At 36.9% G+C, this 21845-nt stretch overlaps 1 protein-coding gene across 1 annotated transcript in view; it reads right to left on the reverse strand.

Annotated features, from left to right (window-relative positions):
• nup210 (nucleoporin 210) overlaps positions 1-21845 on the reverse strand; it is a 112543-nt gene that overhangs the window by 25270 nt on the left and 65428 nt on the right. Inside the window, exons 21-31 of the mRNA XM_072582222.1 lie at positions 20521-20649; positions 19562-19689; positions 19267-19402; positions 18993-19055; positions 18104-18283; positions 13419-13499; positions 13036-13167; positions 12694-12852; positions 8097-8188; positions 3985-4159; positions 1358-1533 (exon numbers count right to left, since the gene is read on the reverse strand). Of these exons, the coding sequence (XP_072438323.1) occupies positions 1358-1533; positions 3985-4159; positions 8097-8188; positions 12694-12852; positions 13036-13167; positions 13419-13499; positions 18104-18283; positions 18993-19055; positions 19267-19402; positions 19562-19689; positions 20521-20649 (1451 nt within the window). The remainder of the gene's footprint in view (positions 1-1357; positions 1534-3984; positions 4160-8096; positions 8189-12693; positions 12853-13035; positions 13168-13418; positions 13500-18103; positions 18284-18992; positions 19056-19266; positions 19403-19561; positions 19690-20520; positions 20650-21845) is intronic.

Below are 21845 nucleotides of genomic sequence, written 5' to 3' on the forward strand. Positions count from 1 at the left end.
GGAGGAAACCGGAGCACCCAGAGGGGGCCCGCACAGACACGGGGAGAATGTGCAAACTCCACACAGTCAGTTGCCTAAGGCAGGAATTGAACCCGGGTCTCTGGTGCTGTGAGGCAGCAGTGCTAACCACTGTGCCAGAAGTCGGGCTGTTCACTGATGATTGTACAGTGTTCAGACCATTTGCGACTCTTCAGATAATGAAACAATCCATTTAAAAACGCAGCTAGACTTGGATAATATGCAGGTTTGGGCTGAAATTTGGCAAGATTTGTGCCATACAATTGCCAGGCAACAACCATCTGCAGTAAGAGACAATCTGATCATTTCCCCATAACACTCAATGATATTACCATCAAAAAATCCCACATTATCAACATCTTGGGGGTTGCAATTGGCCAGAAATTGAACTGGACTAGCCGTACAAAAAGCAGTTAAAAGAGCAGGTCAGAGGCTAGGGATCCTAGTGAGTAACTCACCTCTTGACTCCACAAAGCCCTTCCAACCAATTACACGACAAGTCAGAAATGTGATGAAATAGTTCGGTTACCTGGATGGGTGCAGCTCCAACAACACTGAGTTTTACACCATCCCAGAAAAAAAAATCCAGAAACATCCATTCCCTCCATCATTGACATTCAGCCACCATCTACAAGAGGTGCTGCAGAAATTCACCAAAGTCGCTTACTCAGCACTTTATAACCACTTCTACTTAGAAGGAACGACAACAGCTACAGGGGAACACCATCAATTCCAAACTCCCCTCCAACCAGAAGAAAATATGCTGCCCTTGGGTCAAAAGCCTGGAATTCTCATCCTAACAGCATTGTGGCTCTACCCACAGCACAAGGACTGCAATGGTTCAAGGCAATAACTTATCACCATCCTCTAAAGGACAATTAATGAGGGGAAATAAATACTGACCTAACCAGCGACACCCTCATTCTATGAGTGAATACAATAAAAGTCCCTGGAACTTTTACTTTGAAAGAAGCCAGACCCCCATCTCAATAGCAAAAGACTCTCCATTGCTTGCATGGCCAATCCTGACACTGTTGTGCTGGTGCCCCAGTAATATTACTTCTTATAAAATCTTTGACTCATCACGAGCAACATCATGAGAAATTTAACAGCCTCCCAGAACAATACATTAAACATAGACACAACACAAAATGTGATTTAATCCAACTTCACCCAAAAGCACAAATAGGTTACATACTAAACCTATGGTTAACACTGGATTTATTTATGACTGAAGTTCTGAAAGAAGTTAAATTTTAAAATACATAAGCACCACAGATGCTTATGTGTTTTGGTTAATTTAAACTTGGATAACCAGTAATGACTATCATTTGCTTACCTGTTCATAGCATAGTTTATTATTGTATTCTGCGCATGGAAAATGTCACCAGAATGGTCATGGAAATGAACAGTCAGAGTCAGAGTTATGCCAACAGGAATGGCTGATGGAAGTTCCTTGTTAAACGTATGTATTACTGGACTTGTATGGATTCTCAGGTAAGAAACAGGTGCAACCTATACAGATGAAAACCATAGAAAACAGTGAGAAGAGAGGCTCTTGTGGCACATTAGTAGTGTCCCTAACTCCAAGCTAGAAGACCCAGGTTCAGGTCCCTCCTGTTTCAGGAGATGGATAATGACCTTCCTGAACAGGTTGACAAGAAAATCTCTGAAAAAGTGAACACTTTACGCAATGCCACAATTTCATTTGTCATCATACTACTGAAAGTAAAACTAAACTTTGGATCAGCAAAATGAAGTTATAGACTTCAACAACAAAAAGCTATTTAAAAAGGTAAAAACAATGACTGCAGATGCTGGAAACCAGATTCTGGATTAGTGGTGCTGGAAGAACACAGCAATTCAGGCAGCATCCGAGGTGCAGTAAAATCGACGTTTCGGGCAAAAGCCCTTCATCAGGAGTACAGGCGGAGAGCCTGAAGGTTATCTCTCCATCCTTCAGGCTCTCTGCCTGAAGGATGGAGAGATAACCTTCAGGCTCTCCGCCTGTACTCCTGATGAAGGGCTTTTGCCCGAAACGGCGATTTTACTGCTCCTCGGATGCTGCCTGAACTGCTGTGTTCTTCCAGAACCACTAATCCAGAACAAAAGCTATTTGCCTAATTTCTAAAACTTCTTTCACTTCAAAAGCAGTCTAAACCCAAATGCCCCTTTCCCTTCATCCCCCAAAAATATATTACATTTATTTTAATATCCAAACAAACATCTGGGTCAGCCTTAGAATCAGAACACAGGCTTTGTTTGTGAAAAGCTAAACTAACTAGTTTCAGGTATTTTGGATCCTGAATCATTTGTGAAATCGAAACTTGTGATAAAGTTTGAGATTCTGGAATCTGACATACTGCTTTTAAAAATATTACCAGCAGGTCTTCCCATAGCTTTGCATGTTGTTATAAAAAACACCATCGCACAAATATTGTATCATGTAGCACTGTCAACCTATTCTTTAGGCAATTTTCGCCTAAGTGCACCAGAGATCAAATTTAAGCACAATTACTATTCATTTTTCTGTGGCAGCCATTTTTGCCATTCTTTAAATTTACAATCTGAGGACATCTTTCACAGCCTCAAGGAGTTCCAAATCTTATCATAGCCAATGCAGGAAAAATTCTGCCCACAATTTGGTTGCTGCAATGTTCTCAAAAATAACAATGAGATAAATGACCACAAAATTTGTTTCAGTGATGCAAATTGATGAAAATGCCAGCTTGGACACCAAGGTCAGCCAGAAAGAATAGGTGGCAATAGGAAACAGTAATTTGAAACTGCGGGGCCCCTAGCAGAGGTATTTAGATAATTGATGGCCATGGGTGAGGTGCCAGAAGACCTGAGGCTGGCTAACATTTTGCCATTATTTAAGAAAAGCTGCAAGGAAAGGCCAGGCAATTACAGACTGATGAGCCTGACATTCATGATGGTTAAGTTGCTGGTAGGGATTCTGAGGGACTAGATGTACAAGGATTTGAAAAGACAAGACTGATTAGGGACAGTCCGCATGGCTTTAGGAGAAATTGGGTCTCACAAACTTGGTTGAATTTTTAAGTGATGAGTCAGAACAAAGATGGAGACAGAGCAAGTGGTTATCCAAGTTTAGAATGAGATCTTCATAACAGATGGTGTTTCATTTAGATAAATGAGAGATGTTGCATTTTGGTAAGATAAACCAGAGTGGGACTGACATAGATAATGGTAGGGCCCTGGGAAGTGTTGTCAAACAGACACATCTAGGGGTGCATGGTACATAGTTCCTTGAAGATAGTATCACAGGTAGACAGGGTGGTGAAAGCAGCGTTTAACATACTTGTCTTTATTGGTCAGAACACAGAGTAAAGGAGTTGGGATGCTATGTTACAAATGCACAAAACATTGGTGAGGCCACATTTGGAGTACTACATACAATTCTGGAACTCCTGCTATAGGAAGAGTGCAAAAAAGATTTACAAGTATGGTACTAAGACTGGAGATTTTGAATTATAAGGAGAGGCTGGATAGGCTGGTACATTTTTTCCCTTTGAGTGTCAGAGGCTGATGGGTGATCTTAGAGGTTTATAAAATCACGAGGGCCGTCTTTTCCCCAGGGTATTGGAGTCCAAAACTAGAGGGGAAGGATTTAAAAATGGAACAGAGGGGCAACCTCTTTACAAAGAGGGTGGTGCTTATGTGGAATGAACTGCCAGAGGAAGTAGTAAAGGGGAGTATAATTACAACATTTAAAGACATTTAAAGGGGAATAGTTCAGTTTTGCAAATCTGGTTGGCATGGATGCATTGGCTGAAGGGTCTGTTTCCATGCTGTATGGCTATATAACTAATTTTCCATTGCAAAATTGTGAAGATAATCATTGCCTCAATTTTGAAAGACTTTAGAGTAGAATCTATAAAAATATTTCTCAAAAAATAAAGTTATTAAAAATGATTCAGTTTGTACATTTAATATTAAACTTACTTTAACAGCAACTATGATTGTCTGGTTTATTCCAAACTGCTCTTCAGAGATCACTTCAATTGTTGAAATCCCTGTTATCGGACCAGATGTCAGAAGTCCATTTTCACCCATTTGTACCACAGGAGTTTTTTCCAAAGAATCTTGTACTCGATAACTGAGAGAGGCCACACCATCTCTGCCAATCAAAAAACATTGATGTGAGAAATTGAAAATAATTCCAAGTTGCTAAACAAAAGATGATATTTTTTAATTGCGAAGTAATAGCAAACTTCCCCTTTAAATATTAATCAGCTGTTGCTATTCATCCATGATAATGCACATTTTCTTCAGTGAAAAGAGACACAGAATTGGAAGTGGTACAGGTACATGGTTTTGGAAACTCAGAACTGTTACGGTGCAAAATCAGACCAGTGCGTCTGTGCTAGTTGAGCATTTCAACTATGTGCCAATCTCCTGCCTTTTGCTCGTAATTCTTCACTTTATTCAAATAGAAACCATCAGCCTATGCCCTCAAATATTTTTAGCATACTTTGAAAGGACTTGAAAGAACAAGGAAGTCAGTAGCTGGTGACAGATGGAAACGATCTGTGTGTTTAGCGCAAAGTCCAGACTTTGGGGATTTCGGTTTGTTTTGTCAGCACTGCACTCAAGCAATAGATCTGCGGCTCAGTCTGTCTCTAGACATAAATGTAACCTAGAAATATTTTTCTGAGGAAGATAATTAAGTGTGGGCTGACAATCCCTCCAATCAATAATGCAGCTTTATCTGGAAGTAGCAAACGATACATTGCATTGCTTTAACAAGTGCAGTTCACCAATCTGGTCATGGGCCTCACCACCTCATCAGCCTTTCTTCTTGACAAGTTGAATCTCATATCTGCTACTCCATCGTTTTCCAATGATCTTTCATATTGGTACTGAAACAAATCTAAATTCTAAATCTAAATTCCTTTCTTCTGAATACGAATGAACCAACTTACTTGAAATACTGAAAGTGTTGCACATATAATCGTTGAAGCGCCAAGGTATGTATTTACCTTATGTAGGGCAAATGTCATCCAATAGTTGAACACAGTCAGTCAATGAAAACAACTATGCGCTGACCCCAGTAGCTTCCTGTATACCCAAACCATCACTGGAAAATGTACGTGTGTACACTTAAACCACATACAGCATTCACTAAACCTTCAGTAATTGGAGCATTCTTAGGGCACACTTTGGCAATTTTTTTCTGAATGACCAATGTAGGTGTTCATAAACAACACAAAAATAGAAGTTGCTGGAAAAGCTCAGCAGGTCTGGCAGCATCTGTGAAGAGAAATCAGAGTTAACACTTCTGGTCCAGTGATCTTTACTCAACCTTTGAACAGGTTCCTATTCCATGTTATTAAATCCTGACAAAATTGATTTGTAACTTTCCTATTTTCAATAACTCAGTTTATCAGCTGCTTTGTCGTCTCATTTCTTGTTGCTCAGGCCAATTTAAATTTTTGATTTTATGTTTGCACTGGTCAAAAGTGCACTCTGTTGGCTTTTTTCTGTAGCATGGATGTTTCTAGCATCACTAGGCTTAGACTTTTACAAATTCAATCTCTGCACAGAATGCCAGCTATGTATAGCAATGTACAGGTATCTGTTCCACACAGATTGCAGCAGTTCAAGGGGTGAACTACCATTATTTTCTTAATAGCAATCACATTTGAATATTAAACATTTTTCTTGTTATATCTAAATCCAGTGAATGATTAAAAAAGCATTGATACTGATCACTGAATTGTTTCTTTTTTTTAAAATGAAGAATTTAGGATCGGAAGTAAGCCATTCAGCCCTTTGAGCCAGCTGCACCATTCAAGATGATTGTGCTGACCTGTGTTATAAGTCCATATGCCTGTCTTGGGGCCCATATCCCTTGATATCCTTGCCTAACAAAAAATTGTCTATCTCAGATTTAAATCCAACGATTTACATAGCACTGACTGCCATTTGAACGAGAAAATTCCAAACTGCCACTAAACTTTGAGCATAGAAGTGCTTGCAAACATCTCTCTTAAATGCCCTGGCCCTAATTCTTAAGCCATGCTCCCAGTTCGGGAATCTTCAAATAGTGGAAATAGTTTATCAACCCTGTTAATATCCTGAAAATATCAATTGGATCACCCCTTAAACCTTCTAAATTCCATAGACTAAAGGTCTAATTTGTCTAATCTCGTCTCATAATTCAACTCCTGAAGTATCATCTTTATAAAGCTGTGTTGAACTCCTACCAGGGCCAAAACATCCTTCCTAAGGTATGGTGCCCAGATCTGCTCACAGTACTTAAAGTGATGACTAACTAATGTTTTATATAACTGCAGCATAACATCTGCACCCCTATACTGCAGCCTTTTAGAAATGAAGGCCAACATTTTATTAGCCTTCTTGACCTGGGAAAGGTAGACTAGATAACCTCCCCTACAATATATTGCAAAAGGCAGACTTGTGTTTTTTTTCTAAACAAGGGTCACTACTTGTTACATCTCCGTTCTTATAGGATGAACCAATCATTCGCTTTTCATTATATTGTGTTAACCAACTTCAAGGTGTCTGTTTTATGCAGTAACAGACACCAAAATATTCCTCCCTTCCAAAGAATAATTACACAAAGTTACCTACACTGAAATATTCACTCTAGACAAAAGTGCCTCCTGAAAGATTTGACTATTTTCACCTTGGTTTAAAATTTAATACTGTAATGGATTCTTACATATCTACTTGCTTAAGGTTTATAGCCAGAAGATTAATCTGATTAGTGATTCCAAGTGCTATTTGCCGGTTAGGCTCAAGAAAACACAGACCTTTTCTTTTAAAAAAAAGGATAGCAAACCGAAAATAACAATTTTAATAAAAGTTAGACAAATGTCGAAACAGTAACAACCCATGTAGCTCCAGTTCTGAAGTGAAAGATTATTGACACAAAGCACTGGTCCTCCTTCTCTCCACAGATGCTGCCTGGCCTGAGTACTTCCAACATTCTGCACCTTTATTTAATATTTTCTGTATGTATCATATTCTGCTTTTATAGCCCAAGTAGTAGTTGTAACTCTTTGAAAAGGAGTTCTCTTCCCACTGTGAAGCTTTTTTTAAAAAAAAATGAGGTAGATTAAGATTTAGATTTGGAAAAATGACAACAACAGAAACAATAGACAATTTCACAACAGCAAAACCTTTTAGTAAGATAAAGCGCATTCAAGAGGCAATCTTCAGCAAATCCACGTAAATAGATAAAATTGAATCCATAAATAGTTGCTAAAGGCCATCATCCATGTGTACTAATTGTTGTAAGTGAAAAGATTTGGTAAAATAGTTACTTTTATTTCACAAAGTAAATTATTGGAAGTTAAAAAACAAGTTGAGTCTGAAAGGAAGTGATCTGGCAATGTTATAGTTTCTTCAAGGATTACGCAATAAAGTTTGAGGCCTGTCTCTAAGTGATGAACGTTTTACTACCATTGCATGGGGAAGTTTTGATCTCTTTTTGACTGTGATCATAACTGAAGCAGAAAATTCACACACTGTACGAGCATTTTATGAATTGTAATAGAAGTTTCAGGCAGGAAAGCTCAAAAGCCCAAGAACAAAAAGAGCTCAAAAGAAAAATTTTTTTTAGCTATTATATTTGAATGTAAATTGAACTAATTGAACAAAATAACCGAGATCTTAATTAATGCATGGCATATTTACCTCAATGTAAGGAAAAAGCACAAATAATTTGAAATAATTTCATTTCATCTAATGTGAACTTTGCTGTCAAAGAGATGCAAGTCAAACATCCTCAAAATACAAAATCATCTGGTTCAGGTTAAAGGGGTTTCTGTTGTAACATCCCAGGTCCTGCTCTCTCACAAGTTCACGCAGCAACATGAAACAATTTCCATACAAGTGACACATTCAGACAGGATACAAGAACAACTTGTATCATACCAGATCCAAATGAATGTTGATGGCAACTCTTCAACTAATATTTTGTGAAGGAAATGGATTGCTACTCTACAATTTCTCCCCCTACTCTGCTGACTGTTGGACATTTAGATCATACAGAAATAATTACTACTTTGTTAGTACTTAAACCTTACCGATTTGTTTGAAGTTTCAGGAAAGAGTTTGGCGACATTAGTATCTGCTCTGCTTCAACTTTAGGGTTGAGTAATTGCAATTTTTCAAACACCTGTGAAGTTAAAGCAATTTTTAAAAAAATTGATAGCACTGTAATATCTAAAATCTCAAGTAACTCATAGCGTGAAATACTGTGAAAGGAGGAATTGAATGAGCAGCACAGACAGACAAAGTAGAAACAAGACAGAACAGCAATGTGAAAAATATTAGGGAAAAATGGCAAGCAAACAAAGAAACGAACCTGACACAGTGCTCAGGCTTCACCATCACGTACCCCTTTCCCACCAAAAGAACACAATTTTCCACTGCTCAGTGTCTTCTACAATTATATATTCAATTTTCCATTGAACTTCTTGAACACTGAACATTCACTTTCTAAATAAAGCTATGATTTGGTACTTTATTGAATGAATTTTCTCAGTCCATTAAAATCTGCTATGCAACCTTCATTAACTAGATTTGTCACTTCAAATAATTCAAAATGGTACTGAAGGCACAATGTGTTTTTAGCAAATCCATCTCAATTGCCACAGAGTAAACTAGCCTAACAAATGGGAATTAATTGTGTCCACGATAGTGTTCTCTGAAGAGAAGCTCATAGGGGAGGACCCCACATCAGGCAATCGGTATCACCTAGACAGAAGAGTAGTCCAACAGCTTGATCAAACAGAGACTGAAAATAGAGAGAGAGAGAGAGAGAGAGAGAGAGAGAGAGAGACCTCCTGAAGTTGGCTTTTTGAAAAGTTCATTTATGGGGTATGAGCATTGCTAGCTGGCCAACATTTATTGCCTGTTGCTAGTTGCCTCTGAAGACAATTTGTAGCAATTGACAACTGAATGGCTTATGATGCCATTTGAGAGGGCAACTGAGAGCCTTGTTAGGGTTTGGAGTCACGTGCAGGTCAGACCAGGTAAGGATGGCAGATTTCCTTCCCTGAAGGACACTAATGAACCAGATGGGTTTTTCACCAACAAATTCACAGATGTTTAATTGATTCAAGTTCTACCATGACAAGATTTGAATCCCAGAACATTAGCTGAGTGTCTGGATTAATAATCTAGCAACAATGCCACTAGGTTATCACCTCCCTTACTTCAATACAGAAAAGAAGCTGATTAGAGAGTATTGTTAAGTTTTATTACAACATTAGAAAGAATAAATTCTTTTTTCAAATGTTAGGAGTTTAGCTTGGCCAGGTGATGTGTACCTTCTGCATTGAGACAGATGGGCCATGGACACAGTATGTGTCCCAGATGAACATTCATTTTAAAGAATCTCTCAGCTGTGAGGAGGGATGATACAGTAAATGAAGCATCAAATGAGACCATTCAGATTTTGCTCCAAAACCACAAGAATTACACATATTCCAAAAACTGGGAGAGAGTTCTTAAGTTCATCAGTTAAAAGGAGCAGAATTAGACCATTCAGGCCATCAAAATCTGCTCTGCCATTTGACCAGGGCTGATATGCTCCCCACCCCATTTTCCTGCCTTTTTTCCATATCCCTTCAACCCACTACCAATTAAAAATCTGTCTAACTCCTCCTTAAATTTACTCACTGTCCCAACAACCACTACACTTTGGGGTAGCGAATTCCACAGATTCACAACCCTTTGGGAGAAGTAGTTTCTCCTCAACTCTGGTTTAAATTTGCTACCCCTTATCCTAAGACTATGACCTCCCATCCTAGAATGCCTCACAAAAGGAATCATCCGCTCCACGTCTATTTTATCCACACCTTTTGTCAGCATGAATACCTCAATTTGATTTCCCCTCATTCTTTTAAATTCCAGAGGGTATAAGCCTAAACGGTTCAATTTCTCTTCATATGACAAACCCCCTCCCTCTCTCAGATCAGTGTAGTGAACCTCCCCTGAACTGCCTCCAAAGCCACCAAATCTTTCCACAAAGAGGAACATAGATAGGCACATCGAATGCAAAAATAAATCTGGAAAAATATTTGGTGACTTCAATTACACAATTTTGAATTGGGAGATAGAGTGTGTGAAAGGCAGAGGGGACAAAATTCTTTAAATGTGTTCAAGAGAACTTTTATAGCCAGCTTATACAAGCCCAACAACAGAAAGCACAATTCCAGATTAATTTTAAGGAAATGAAGCTGGACAGGAACACGAAAAGAAATGGGTGACCATTTGGAAGATGGCAATCATAATACAGTTCGATTTAGTATCATTATGGAAAAGGATAAAGATAGAACAGGAGTAAAAATTCTAAAGTGGGGGAAGGCAAATTTAACAAATCTGAGCGATGACCTGCCAAACCTGGACTGGTTATAGCTGCTTGAAGGAAAGTCAGTGGAAATCATTGTGATCTTTCTCATTCAAGAGAGGACAGTATAGACCTATATCTACAAAGAGAACGGTACTGCCAAATCTAGAATCTCTGGTTATCCAGAAGCATACAGGTAAGGTAAAGCGGGAGGGAAAAAATAAAAACACATAGCAATGAAAATCTCAAAAAAATTGATACTTTAGGAAGCTTGGAGTATAGGAGATACAGGAGTAAGGAAAGAAATTAGGCAAGTAAACAGGATACAAAAAGATATTTACAAGGAAAATTAAGGAAAATCTGAAAGATTATTCATCAGTATATTAGGAACAAAAGCATAACTGGGAAAAGGGTTGGACCTTGATGCACAAGGTAAATTGTGGATGAACGCAGATGTTATTGGCAGAGTTCTTAATGAATACCTTGTCTCTGTCTCCACAAAACCAAGTGATAATGTTGACATTTTGTCAAAGTAGTGTGAAATATTAGCCAAATAGGAATGATGAGAAAGGAAGTACTGGAGGATGTGACCTCCTCAAAGTTGGATAAGTCATCAGGGCTGGATGAATTGTATCCTACACTGTTAAAGCCAGGGAGGAAATAGCAGATGCACCAAGGATCATTTTCAATCCTTATGAATACAGGAGAAGTACCAGAGAATTGGAGGTCAGTAGAAATTGTATGGTTATTCAAAAATGTAAGCGATATGCCAAATAATGGTAGGAGAAAGTGAGGACTGCAGATGCTGGAGATCAGAGTTGAGAATGCGGTGCTGGAAAAGCACAGGTGGTCAGGCAGCATCCCAGGAGCAGGAGAAACGATGTTTCAGGCAAAAGCCCTTCAACAAAATTCAAGCTCTTGCCCAAAATGTCAATCCACCTGCTCCTCGGATGCTGCCTGGCCTGCTGTGCTTTTCCAGCACTCCACTCTCAACAAATAATTAAAGGCCACTCAGTCTGACCTCAATGGTTAGCAGGTTGCTGGAGTTAATATTGAGAGATAGGATTAAGTGCTATTAGGAGAGGTTAAACATAAATCAGGGATAGTCAGTGTGGTTTAGTTAAGATAATCTCTCATTAACTCAATTGAAATGTTTGAGGAAGTAGTGAGTACAATTGATAAGGGTAATATCATGACTGTTTCTAGATGCGTTGAACAAGATTCCACATGGCAGACTGCAGGTATTGTAAGTTCCTGCAACTGTACCACCTCTCTGATCATGCATTTGTCTCTAGTACCTTGTTTTTGTACTTAATAGCACATGGCATTGAGAGCAATCCAGAGATGATCATCTTTTGAGGCTCTGTTCTTTAATATATTTTAGTCTAATTGCTAGAACTCTGCCTGATGGAACTTAACCCTACTACTTTGTTCATTAGCTCTAATGTGAAATACAGATGGCCCATTTCACCTCATGCAATAGTCTGCATTTTTCAGCTGGTGCATTCTGTCCTGGTACCAGAGAGGCAACAAATATTCAAGAATGCCATCTGTAGCTGCAGAACTCCTTCTCCTAGTATCAAATGACTTGTCATTATATAGAGGTTTATAAAATCATAAGGGACATGAATAGGGTAAATTGTGAAGGTCTTTTCCCTGCATTGGGGAAAACCAGAACTAGAGGCATAGGGTTAGGGTGAGAGGAAAAGATTTAAAAGGGACCTAAAGGGGCAAATTTTTTCATGTAGAGAGTGGTGTCCAGATGTAATGAGCTGCCAGAGTGTAATGGAGGCTGGGACAACTGCAGTATTTAAAAGGCATCTGCATGGGTCTATGAATAGGAAGGGTTCAGAAGGATATGGGCCAAATGGGACAAGATTAGTATAGGATATCTGGCTGGCATGGACGAGTTGGACTGAAGGGTCCATGCTGTACATCTCTATGACTAACTGGATTATTTCAATAGCTATCTATCACTTGTAAGTAACTAACACAATCTTAAATGTTTTGTGGCAAGCTGGTGATTAATTTAAATTAATATGAGGTTTCTCAGAGCTTCCTGCCTCTATAATCTTAGGGTAACTTGCTTTTTGAAAAGCTAACATCTGTAAACAATTCATTTAGGATGCATGGTTTTTCCTCTATATACAAGTCAACAAAATTTGATGGTGTGTAGCACTTTGCAGCAAAACATCCTCCAGTTTGGTTATCACTTGCCTTCTATTCCTGCTTCATTTTAAGAATACACTTTGTCTTCCTTCACTGTTTGCATGACATGACATGAATAGTAATGACAAAAAAAAGTGACAAGTAGATTGAAGCAGTACCTGAATCTGCATTTCATCAGATAACTCTCTGGCATTATTTTCAAATTGTCCACCTGCTGGATCTGTAGCTTTTACAATTACTTTCAATCCAGTTCTGCCTTTCATTTGACTATACACAAACATTGCAAAGTTGTTACTTGCTGGAAGTTGAAAAGATGCCTAGAAACACAAAATAAAATTATGAAATTCTACATAAACAAGCCAAAGTAAGAAAATAAAAGCAATGTTTCAATGTATGAGTGTACATTTCTTGAAGATTATATTCAGTTGCTTATACATACCTGTTTAAATAACATATAGAGATTACAGATATATACATAAAGTAACAATCGCTCAGTTTACCTCAGAATGCCTGGTCTCAAGGTCAATAATGTCCCTTTTTGTGACGGACCAATGAAATGTTAGTCCTGGAATTGCATTACCAAATGCGAATGGTGTCTGGTTGCTTGTAATTCCCATTACATAGACAGGCATCTGTGAATGAAGAAAATTAATCAGAACTGATGTGACATCAATCACTGTTATCAAACTCAAACAGAGTGCATATGTCGACAACTGAATGGATCACTGAAGTTTCATTATTCTGAATTTATCAACTTGTTGCCTGTACGCATTAAGATTCAAGATAATAAAAGGGTAAAAATGCATAGGTAAATGACTCTAACAAACTTATTCAAGGATCCAGAGGAATTCTGTTTTTTTTAAAACTGAGAACATAGAATTACCAGAGTGCCAGTCTTCATTCTTGTAATGGGTCCATGTATTCTCACGGCTTTAAGCTGAACCACTTCTACTTCTACTTCATCCTTTAAGGAAATAAAAAAAGGTTATATATTATAGACCTATATGAGTGGTCAAACAAACTTTTATTCCTAACAGTGATCAGCTTTGTGGTCGTGTGTTTGCAAAGGTCTTCATTAAAACAAAGCACTATTGCCAAATCCTCACCTGCATGATTGACTTCAGGTTAGAAAGAATTTACAATACAGTAGCAATACTTTACAGCAATAACCTATCCAAGATCAGAAATGTCTGTTGCATTGATTGTAACACTGAAATATCAATCATATATTACATAAAATAGCAGGAACCAGTTACCTCAGTTGGCTGGACAGCTGGTTTGCGGTGCAGATGATGCCAACATGGCAATTTCAACTCCAGTACTAGCTGAGGTTACCATGAAGGCACTGTCTTCTCAAGCTTGCCCCTCACTTGAGGTGTGGTTATATTCAGGAGGAGCTCTGTGGTGACTTTACCTTACTTATAAATCATAGCAGTGTAAAGTCAAACAAGACTCAGTTCAGTTCATACTACGTGACTACTCCCTATGAAGTCTTTTCACGGTCGTTTTAAAGAAGAAACTATCCTTATCTGCCGTTTTATTGCATCTCTTTTGTTGTCTACTTCAGTTAAAGACTTAGTGATATGGTGACCATAGTTAGAACTATCTGAACTGTATAAAGATGTTGGTGCTTGGCAATTCTACAGTCATTGGTAGAGCAACAAAAGGGCAATTTAAAATTTAGGTCAAGCATCTTCCAACTAAATTGTATTTCCCTGCAGTTTACTACAGGATGGACCCACTGTTACAGACAGCAAACATCAATACTGGAGATTCTAGAATGGACTACAGATGACAGTACTAACAAATAGGTTCTGGTGATAGCTATCCAGCAGAATAAAATCAGTACATTGGTTCAGAAAAATAGTATGAGATAGTTTCAACCTTTTACAACTGTGTATTATTGAGTAAAAAACAAAATCAAATGGTATTATTATGTGGCAGAAGAAATATCATCACAATGAAAATCAAAAAATCTCCTTTACGTGTGCCTTCATTAAATAGCCTCTACTGACAATAGATGTGCGTACAAAACATTAAATTAGGCTCTGATAAAAAGTGTTTACATTTGTATAATATTTTTCATAATTAAAGCAGCTCAAAGTCTTTACCAGAAGTTAGTTACTTTTAGTGTGGTCTTTTTCAATCCAAATGCAACAGGCATCAACTTGACAAATTAATGCTAGCCAGAATTAGTTGAACACTCCAACTCTTTTTCAGATAATGCTCAAGGAATATTTTATATGCATCCAATTGAGGCAGAACCTCAATTTAACACCTTAACAGAAAGACAGCACACATCTAGTAATGCAGTAGTCCATTAGTACTACACTTTAAGCTTAAATTATATGCTCAAGCCTGCAATAGGCCTGACTCCATAACCTCGTGACTTACTCGCAAACAGGTTATCATTTGAACACTTGATAACTGCATGAAAATAAATTCAACACAAAGTAAACAATAATGCCAATATAATTGACTTCATTGTTTAAAAAAAATCAGATAGAAATCACTGCAAACAAAATTAAAAGTAATGTATGTGTTCTGATATTGTCCATTATTTTTAACTTCAAAGGTCAAAGCAAACATAATTGTACACAAAGGATCTCGATTGATGCTTATTCACAAAACTGAGAATTTGGTTAACCATATTAATTTTGAGGTGGGAGTTGGAGGGGTACTGGGAAACAGTGCCTCTCTTCTCCATATCAGAAACATCCCAGCAATATATGTTAAGGACAGGAGAATCAGGCAGTTAACGGCCAACGTCAAGAAAACAGACCTCGGGTGCACTGTTTTGCCAGTTGATAGCTGGTTTTGGTGAATTTGTTCAGAGCAGTCAAATTGGAAGAGGGTGAAGGAAACCAATTCCCTGATCAAATCTTCAAAGTGAAGAAAGGGTGTTCACAACAAAAGGTAAAGCTTCAATAAAGTTAAATATAGAAAATAGTTAAACAACGACCAATAATAAATCAGTTTTGATTTGATTGATTCATCTGGATGAGACTGAAGGGCAGCATATTAAGTAGCAGCTAGACATAACTACCATGCATGAAGAAGCAGAGCATCACTCAAATTTTCAAGCAGGGTAAAGAATGACCATCAGAATTACAACTTTGACAAGAGAACTTTCAGAAGATTTAGCAGCATGCAAGGAAGCCCAGAATGTGCGGATTGTTTGGTACAGCAATGAACTTTTTCAAACAAAAACCATACTTAAGGCAATTATTTAAAGCCCTGTTGGAAAACAAGTTTTGTCTGTCATATTTGTGCAAAGTACATGGGCTGAAGTTTGATATTCTCAAGTAAAGGCGATTCCAACTCTTCAGGACAGTAAGTTATATTGAAATAAGTTGATCTTTGCCTCATTTTACTTCCATGTGTAAATTGGCGTACAGATGCTCATTTTATATACACAGCTGTAACTTCCTCTAACTAGTCACATTACTACCCATATCACTTTTCAAAGTGACATATGTTTCATTCTCAACATTGCAGATGTTTCAACATCTCTACCCCAGAAAGAGAATTTCAAGTTATTGTTTGGTCTCCTCAGGCTTACATATTTGTATATTAGTTTATGCAAACTGCCATGACAAGTTATTTTACTTATTCTATCATCACCGCTTTTGAATTGTATAGTTATCACTGCTTTTGGATTGTATAGTCATCACTTTACTATTTAATCTACCAATCTTGCATCCTTTCCTAAATCTTCTCATACGTTTTCTACACCTTCCACCTTCCCTGTCTGTGTTGATAAATTTGTCGTCTTTAAATATTGCTAGCTGATGAAAAAAATCATTAATCTGAAGCACTAACCCTGCTTCCCTTCCACAGCTGTTGCTTGTTAAACTTCTCTAGGCATCTGCAGTACTTCGATTTTCTTAAAAGGTTAGAAGTGAATCAGCTATGTAAAATACAAATTTATTTAAATTTAGGAAAATTATGCCTCCATACATAGAAACCTGCGATAAAATCCTGAATACGTGCAATACAATTACAGAGGTGATAATGTAAAAGACTTTTTTCAGAAAAAAAAAGGTACCACTTTGGATGCAATTCATAATATGCATTAACTGCATATGAGAAGCCACAGATATATGTTTCAATGTACCCAGCTTTGACAAGTCAAGAGTGAATTATAAATCACCACAAATGTACTGAGAATTACACTTCAATTAATTGTTCATTATATATTCAGTCTATATCACAATTAAATTATAGATTATAGACATCGGTTGAGAAAGCAAATACCCAAACGAATTGTGGAAAGCTAAGTATAGTGCCTAGATGGGCAAAAAGGCATTTGTCAAAATCCATATGAAAAGGTTAACCTCAAAGCATTAGGGATCCAGGAAGTTACCTGAAGCAAAGTAAACAATTGAAACTTGAAGCAGGAATTGTCAAGAGGTTGCAAAATGAGGGGAATGAGTGGGATGTCAAATTACTTTAATTCACACAGTCAATAACTGAGGGGCAATGAAAGGATTTTTAAAATACTACACATGAAATACGTACATGAACAGACAAAAGACAAATTCAATTCTCATGATACATGGAAAGAAAGAAATGGATGACATGCATTCTTCAAGGCTGAAATAAGCAAGAAAGATGTAGAAAAAATCCTAAAAGACATAACTATTATCATTTATATGTTCAACTAAAATGCCTAACAAAATAATAGAAAACAAATTGCAAAAAAAAAATCAAATGGTTCTCATGATCAGGGTTTTATACATTATACACTGTTTCCATGTCTTGCTCATGACAAACAGAAAAGCTATTGAACAAACCAGATGGTGCAGGAGAGAGTCAATGGGCTGATAGCTGGCTCTGTACAAGAGAATCTGAACTATGAGGAAACATTGGAGAAACATTTCTTTCCAGTGAGGAAGCATTCATACTTCAAGACCATGTCACAAGAGTGAAGTGTATGAAAGTAGTAACTGTGAAATATAATTTATTGCAACAGTAAGACAAATGGGGCATCATAGCAAGCAAATGTCGAACTGATGATCCAAACTAACCCTTTCAATGAACCTTCTCTGCCTGTGTAATCAACAGAGGGAACAGATTTCACGATTAGGTAGTGGAGGTGAAAAGCATTGAGCAAACAAGATATCATAATGTAGTGCTTTTGTGGACAAAAGAAGGGTTCTAGCCGAAATGATCTATTTTATGATATAATCATGAATTGTTTTGGGCGAAATGTTAACACTTCTTCTGGATAATTTGTTACGGTGGTAAAATAAAAAGGTTATTTAATAGCTATTACAAGAGACATAAAAATGAATAGAAAACCTGAAAGTGTCAATCAATTTAAAAATTAAATCACTTCATAAAAATTAGGGTTTCAGCTGTGGTATATATTTACAGAAGTGAGAGATTCCATACAAATTTCTACATTAACATACTCTGAAACAGTGCATAGCTTGTACAGGAATTCTCATATTTTAGTGTAGAAGACATCAGACATATAAATAAAAGATATTACTGATTATTGTTAAATGGAAAAAAAATTAAAGTAAAATACATTTAAGGTACAGATTTCTATTTTTCTCTTACCTGAGAAATCACTACTATTTTTCCACTTTCAGCATCAACAGCTTGAACTACACCAGTCACTTTGCCATTTCCAACTGTGAGCCCCTTTACATGCCCAGTGTTATTTACAGTGGCAAGGTTTTCATCATTTATAGAAAACAGGATGTTAGACTGTGGCTGTGGACCTCCTTCAGAAGTAATCTACAATACAGTAGTGTTAAAATTAGCATTCTAATTTTTAAAAATGCTTTTTAACATTCAAAATTTTGCTCCTCAAAATCAGAAGTACTTCCATAGATTTTTGTTCTCAAAGCTTGGTGACAAAAGTTCTCAGAGCAACAGTAACCGGAGCAGATTTTGCATCTTATTAGTTTGCTACTCAGCAATAGAAGAATGAGAGTAGGAAAATTGGAAAAAAAAAGTTATTTTCAACTACTATTTGACATCGCTGATGGAGTGACAGAAAATCTTTTGAAGGTCAACTATCAGTAATTCTGACTGCTCAAACCAGCACTACATTGCGTATTGGTCTGGGCTTGTACTGCTTTCCTGTACATCAAATATTGTACTATTAAACTAACCAATGTGAACAAGTTGTAATGTTTTGGTACTGAGACAGAGAAACAGCACATTTTATCTAACATGGACACATTCCAATTTTGGGATTGATATAATATTGATTTAATTGCTGAAGCAAAAACACAATGAAACCAGCTTTGGATGTTGTTTTAACAACAGATTCATCATTTTTCTTTAACCAAAGCAATACAAAATTCAGGCATTATTTTGATAGTGCAAGTGCCAGTTGATTTTAGGAAATTGAATTTAACATCTTCCAAAAGATGAATAGTAATTACCTAAGCACAATTTTTCAATTACCAAAAACAAATCTCATCCTGACACAACATACCTGCATCATTGCACCCACAATGAGTGTTACTTTTTTTGGAATCAATCGAAAGGGATGAAATACCTATAGAATAGAACAAAGTCAAAATGAAATTCAAACTAATTTAGTTTTAAATTGAGATACCAGAAATTCCAACCACTCCCTCTCTTTCCCTCACCCTAATTTTTCAACTTAAGATTACATTTTGACAGTTCTGTACATTTTTTTTAAAACAACTGTGATAACGAAGTGTCTTTAATTATTCACATTACTTGAGGAAATATGCTCAACTTACTTCAACTTGCTGAGGTGCAGAACTTAGCTTTCTCCCATCCTTATTCATTACAGTTGCTGTCAAACTGGTCTGCCCTATTGCTTTACCCTGAACTGTAAAACTAGCAGTGTAATCATCAAGGAGTTCATCAAGTGGCCTAAAACAGAAAGCATACATTCAAGAAATAAACTATAACAAATCAAGTCTTTAAAATTATGAAGGATGAAAAATGAGTTCGCAACTCAGTGACATCTGTAGAGCCTGGTCTCGAATCCAAAAGCTGATTACTTTTACAAATCTGAAAAAGGTTACTTACTCTATTGAAACTATTTGAGAAGCTGCTTTCAGCTTTAAATTCATGAATTTGAAGTACTTGGAAAAGAAAGGTTTTCTCAAATAATCCAATACTCGCACATAGGCTTTAACTGTGTTTCCAATCTCCACCTGTGGAAGACAAAATTATGACAGCATTTTGTATTAAAGACTTAAATACCCATTACAATCTCATTTTGCTCTGTATGGTCATCCCTTTTGTCACTGACGCTTTCACCTTCTACATAATCAGAAGCCTTTCCTAATACACTTTTACAACTCTTCTTCCTCTGCTTTGCACTTAAAACCTGTTATATTACAGTTTTCCGATACCTATTTATTGCCAACATTATTTCACATTTCAGAACCTGTACTATTTTCATTTCAATTTAATGGTCTGATCACTCTCTATAATCTTTAATGTTCCTCCACTTACAAATGAACCTAATTTTTCACCTGGAAGTTTGTCTCAGCTATTTGCAATAGTGAAATACCACATTTTCAAAGTGCAAATTATATAAACAAACTTCTCCAAATAGCTTTCCTAACCTCCTGAATAATGTTAACTTTTTACTATCTCCAGAAACAGGTAAAACTGGTATTCTCCAATCTAACCCAGCAAAATCTTTGATATTTCAAAAGACACTATTAAATCTATTTTAGCCTTTATGTGCCAGTGAGACTAATTTTAATATCATATTTTCTTCCCATAACTGTAGCTATCTTTATCATCTTGTTGAATGCATGTGTTATAACCTCCTTGGCTTTAATGCCCCATCAATAAGGAGTTGACCAAACTTGTACCTTGACTGTGCTTTACCAATTCTGCAAATTGAAGCTTGTTTGTGTTTATTATCTTCACTTATAAAACTTATTGCTCAATTGTCTTTTATATTGTCCACTTATCTGCATTTAAGAAAAATAAAACAAAAAAAACTTAATCGTTAATATCCTTTAACCAACCTTATCCACAACTCGTACATATAACTCCAGTATGTCAGACACATGTACTTCAGCTTTAGCAGGCCCCAAAAAAGCAAGGCACAAATCATGGACTAAAACAGTCAACATTCCTGGATGAATTGGCAGTACCTATAAAAGACAGAAAATAATAATTTTGTAGCTGAAAAGTCTTAGAAACAATATGCAGGTCATGATTCCACCAATCATACTGGTGGAATAACAAATACTGGTGGTGTCCTCCATTGCCAACTTTTCCAGAGCATGTAGGATGAGTGAGAAGATGCCATACTTGCATGGGCCAGGCAACGATCCATGTCTTCGGGGGAATAAATTCTGTTCACTATTTGGAGACCATGGTGTCTTTGTCACCAAAATGGCAAGGGGGAGAAAACAAAATGACTTTATCTTTTCTAGTTGGTCCTGCCTCAACGATCATCAGTCCTGTGCTAAAAGGATTCCTTTTAATTGTGCCTTAACATTTTCTTGAAGATTCAAGATAGTCTCATTGTGCAGACCCTTCCATCAGCGCAATCTCAATTTGACGTTTTAAATCATCCAAAGAAGAATCTAATGAAAGTCAGAAGGTATGGTCATTTCTAGCATTGGAAATTACTGACCTCATCACCTACAATCGCAATTTGCATTGCTATTTGGAGTACGAAGGCTTTGCTCTCAAACAAAATCACAGGAAACTCCTGCCCCTGTTCAGAATTTAACATATCCACATTCTTGCACAGCTACTGGCCAAGTCACACAGTCATGTTGTCAATGCGAAATAAATAACAATTTAAAACAATTTTAGGTCAAAATGAAACTGTACCCAAGAATGAGGTGTGAAAAAATTACCCAATACCCAATGATTTTTTTGTCGCACCACTACACAGGAATAAATTGTATGCACAGACCAAAATGCAGTTGAATAAGTATTTTTAATCCATATCCACAGATGTTACTTTAAAATCTAGTAGAATTAAGAATTTGTAATACTTCTCTTCTAAAAATAAGTTTCATATATATTTGGCAATATTGCAATGTCATTTCGTAATTTTAGCACGGGTGAGTTCACGAGTTTTCATTTTGCTTTCCTGTATCCTAATTGGTCCTATGTAAGTTGCCTGCTTAAACTTCAAAGGTCTTACTGATCTGATAAGCTATTAAGCAGGAAAAAAAAACATAGCCCTCCTTTCAGTAGCTACGTGTTTACGATTGCCTCACTTTGCTTGAATTCAAAAAGGCAAAAGTGAGGACTGCAGATGCTGGAAACTAGAATTTAGATCAGAGTGGTGCTGGAAAAGCACAGCAGGTCAGGCAGCATCCAAGGAGCA

The sequence above is a fragment of the Chiloscyllium punctatum genome, chromosome 12 (genome assembly GCF_047496795.1).
Source record: "Chiloscyllium punctatum isolate Juve2018m chromosome 12, sChiPun1.3, whole genome shotgun sequence".
Taxonomy (NCBI): domain Eukaryota; kingdom Metazoa; phylum Chordata; class Chondrichthyes; order Orectolobiformes; family Hemiscylliidae; genus Chiloscyllium; species Chiloscyllium punctatum.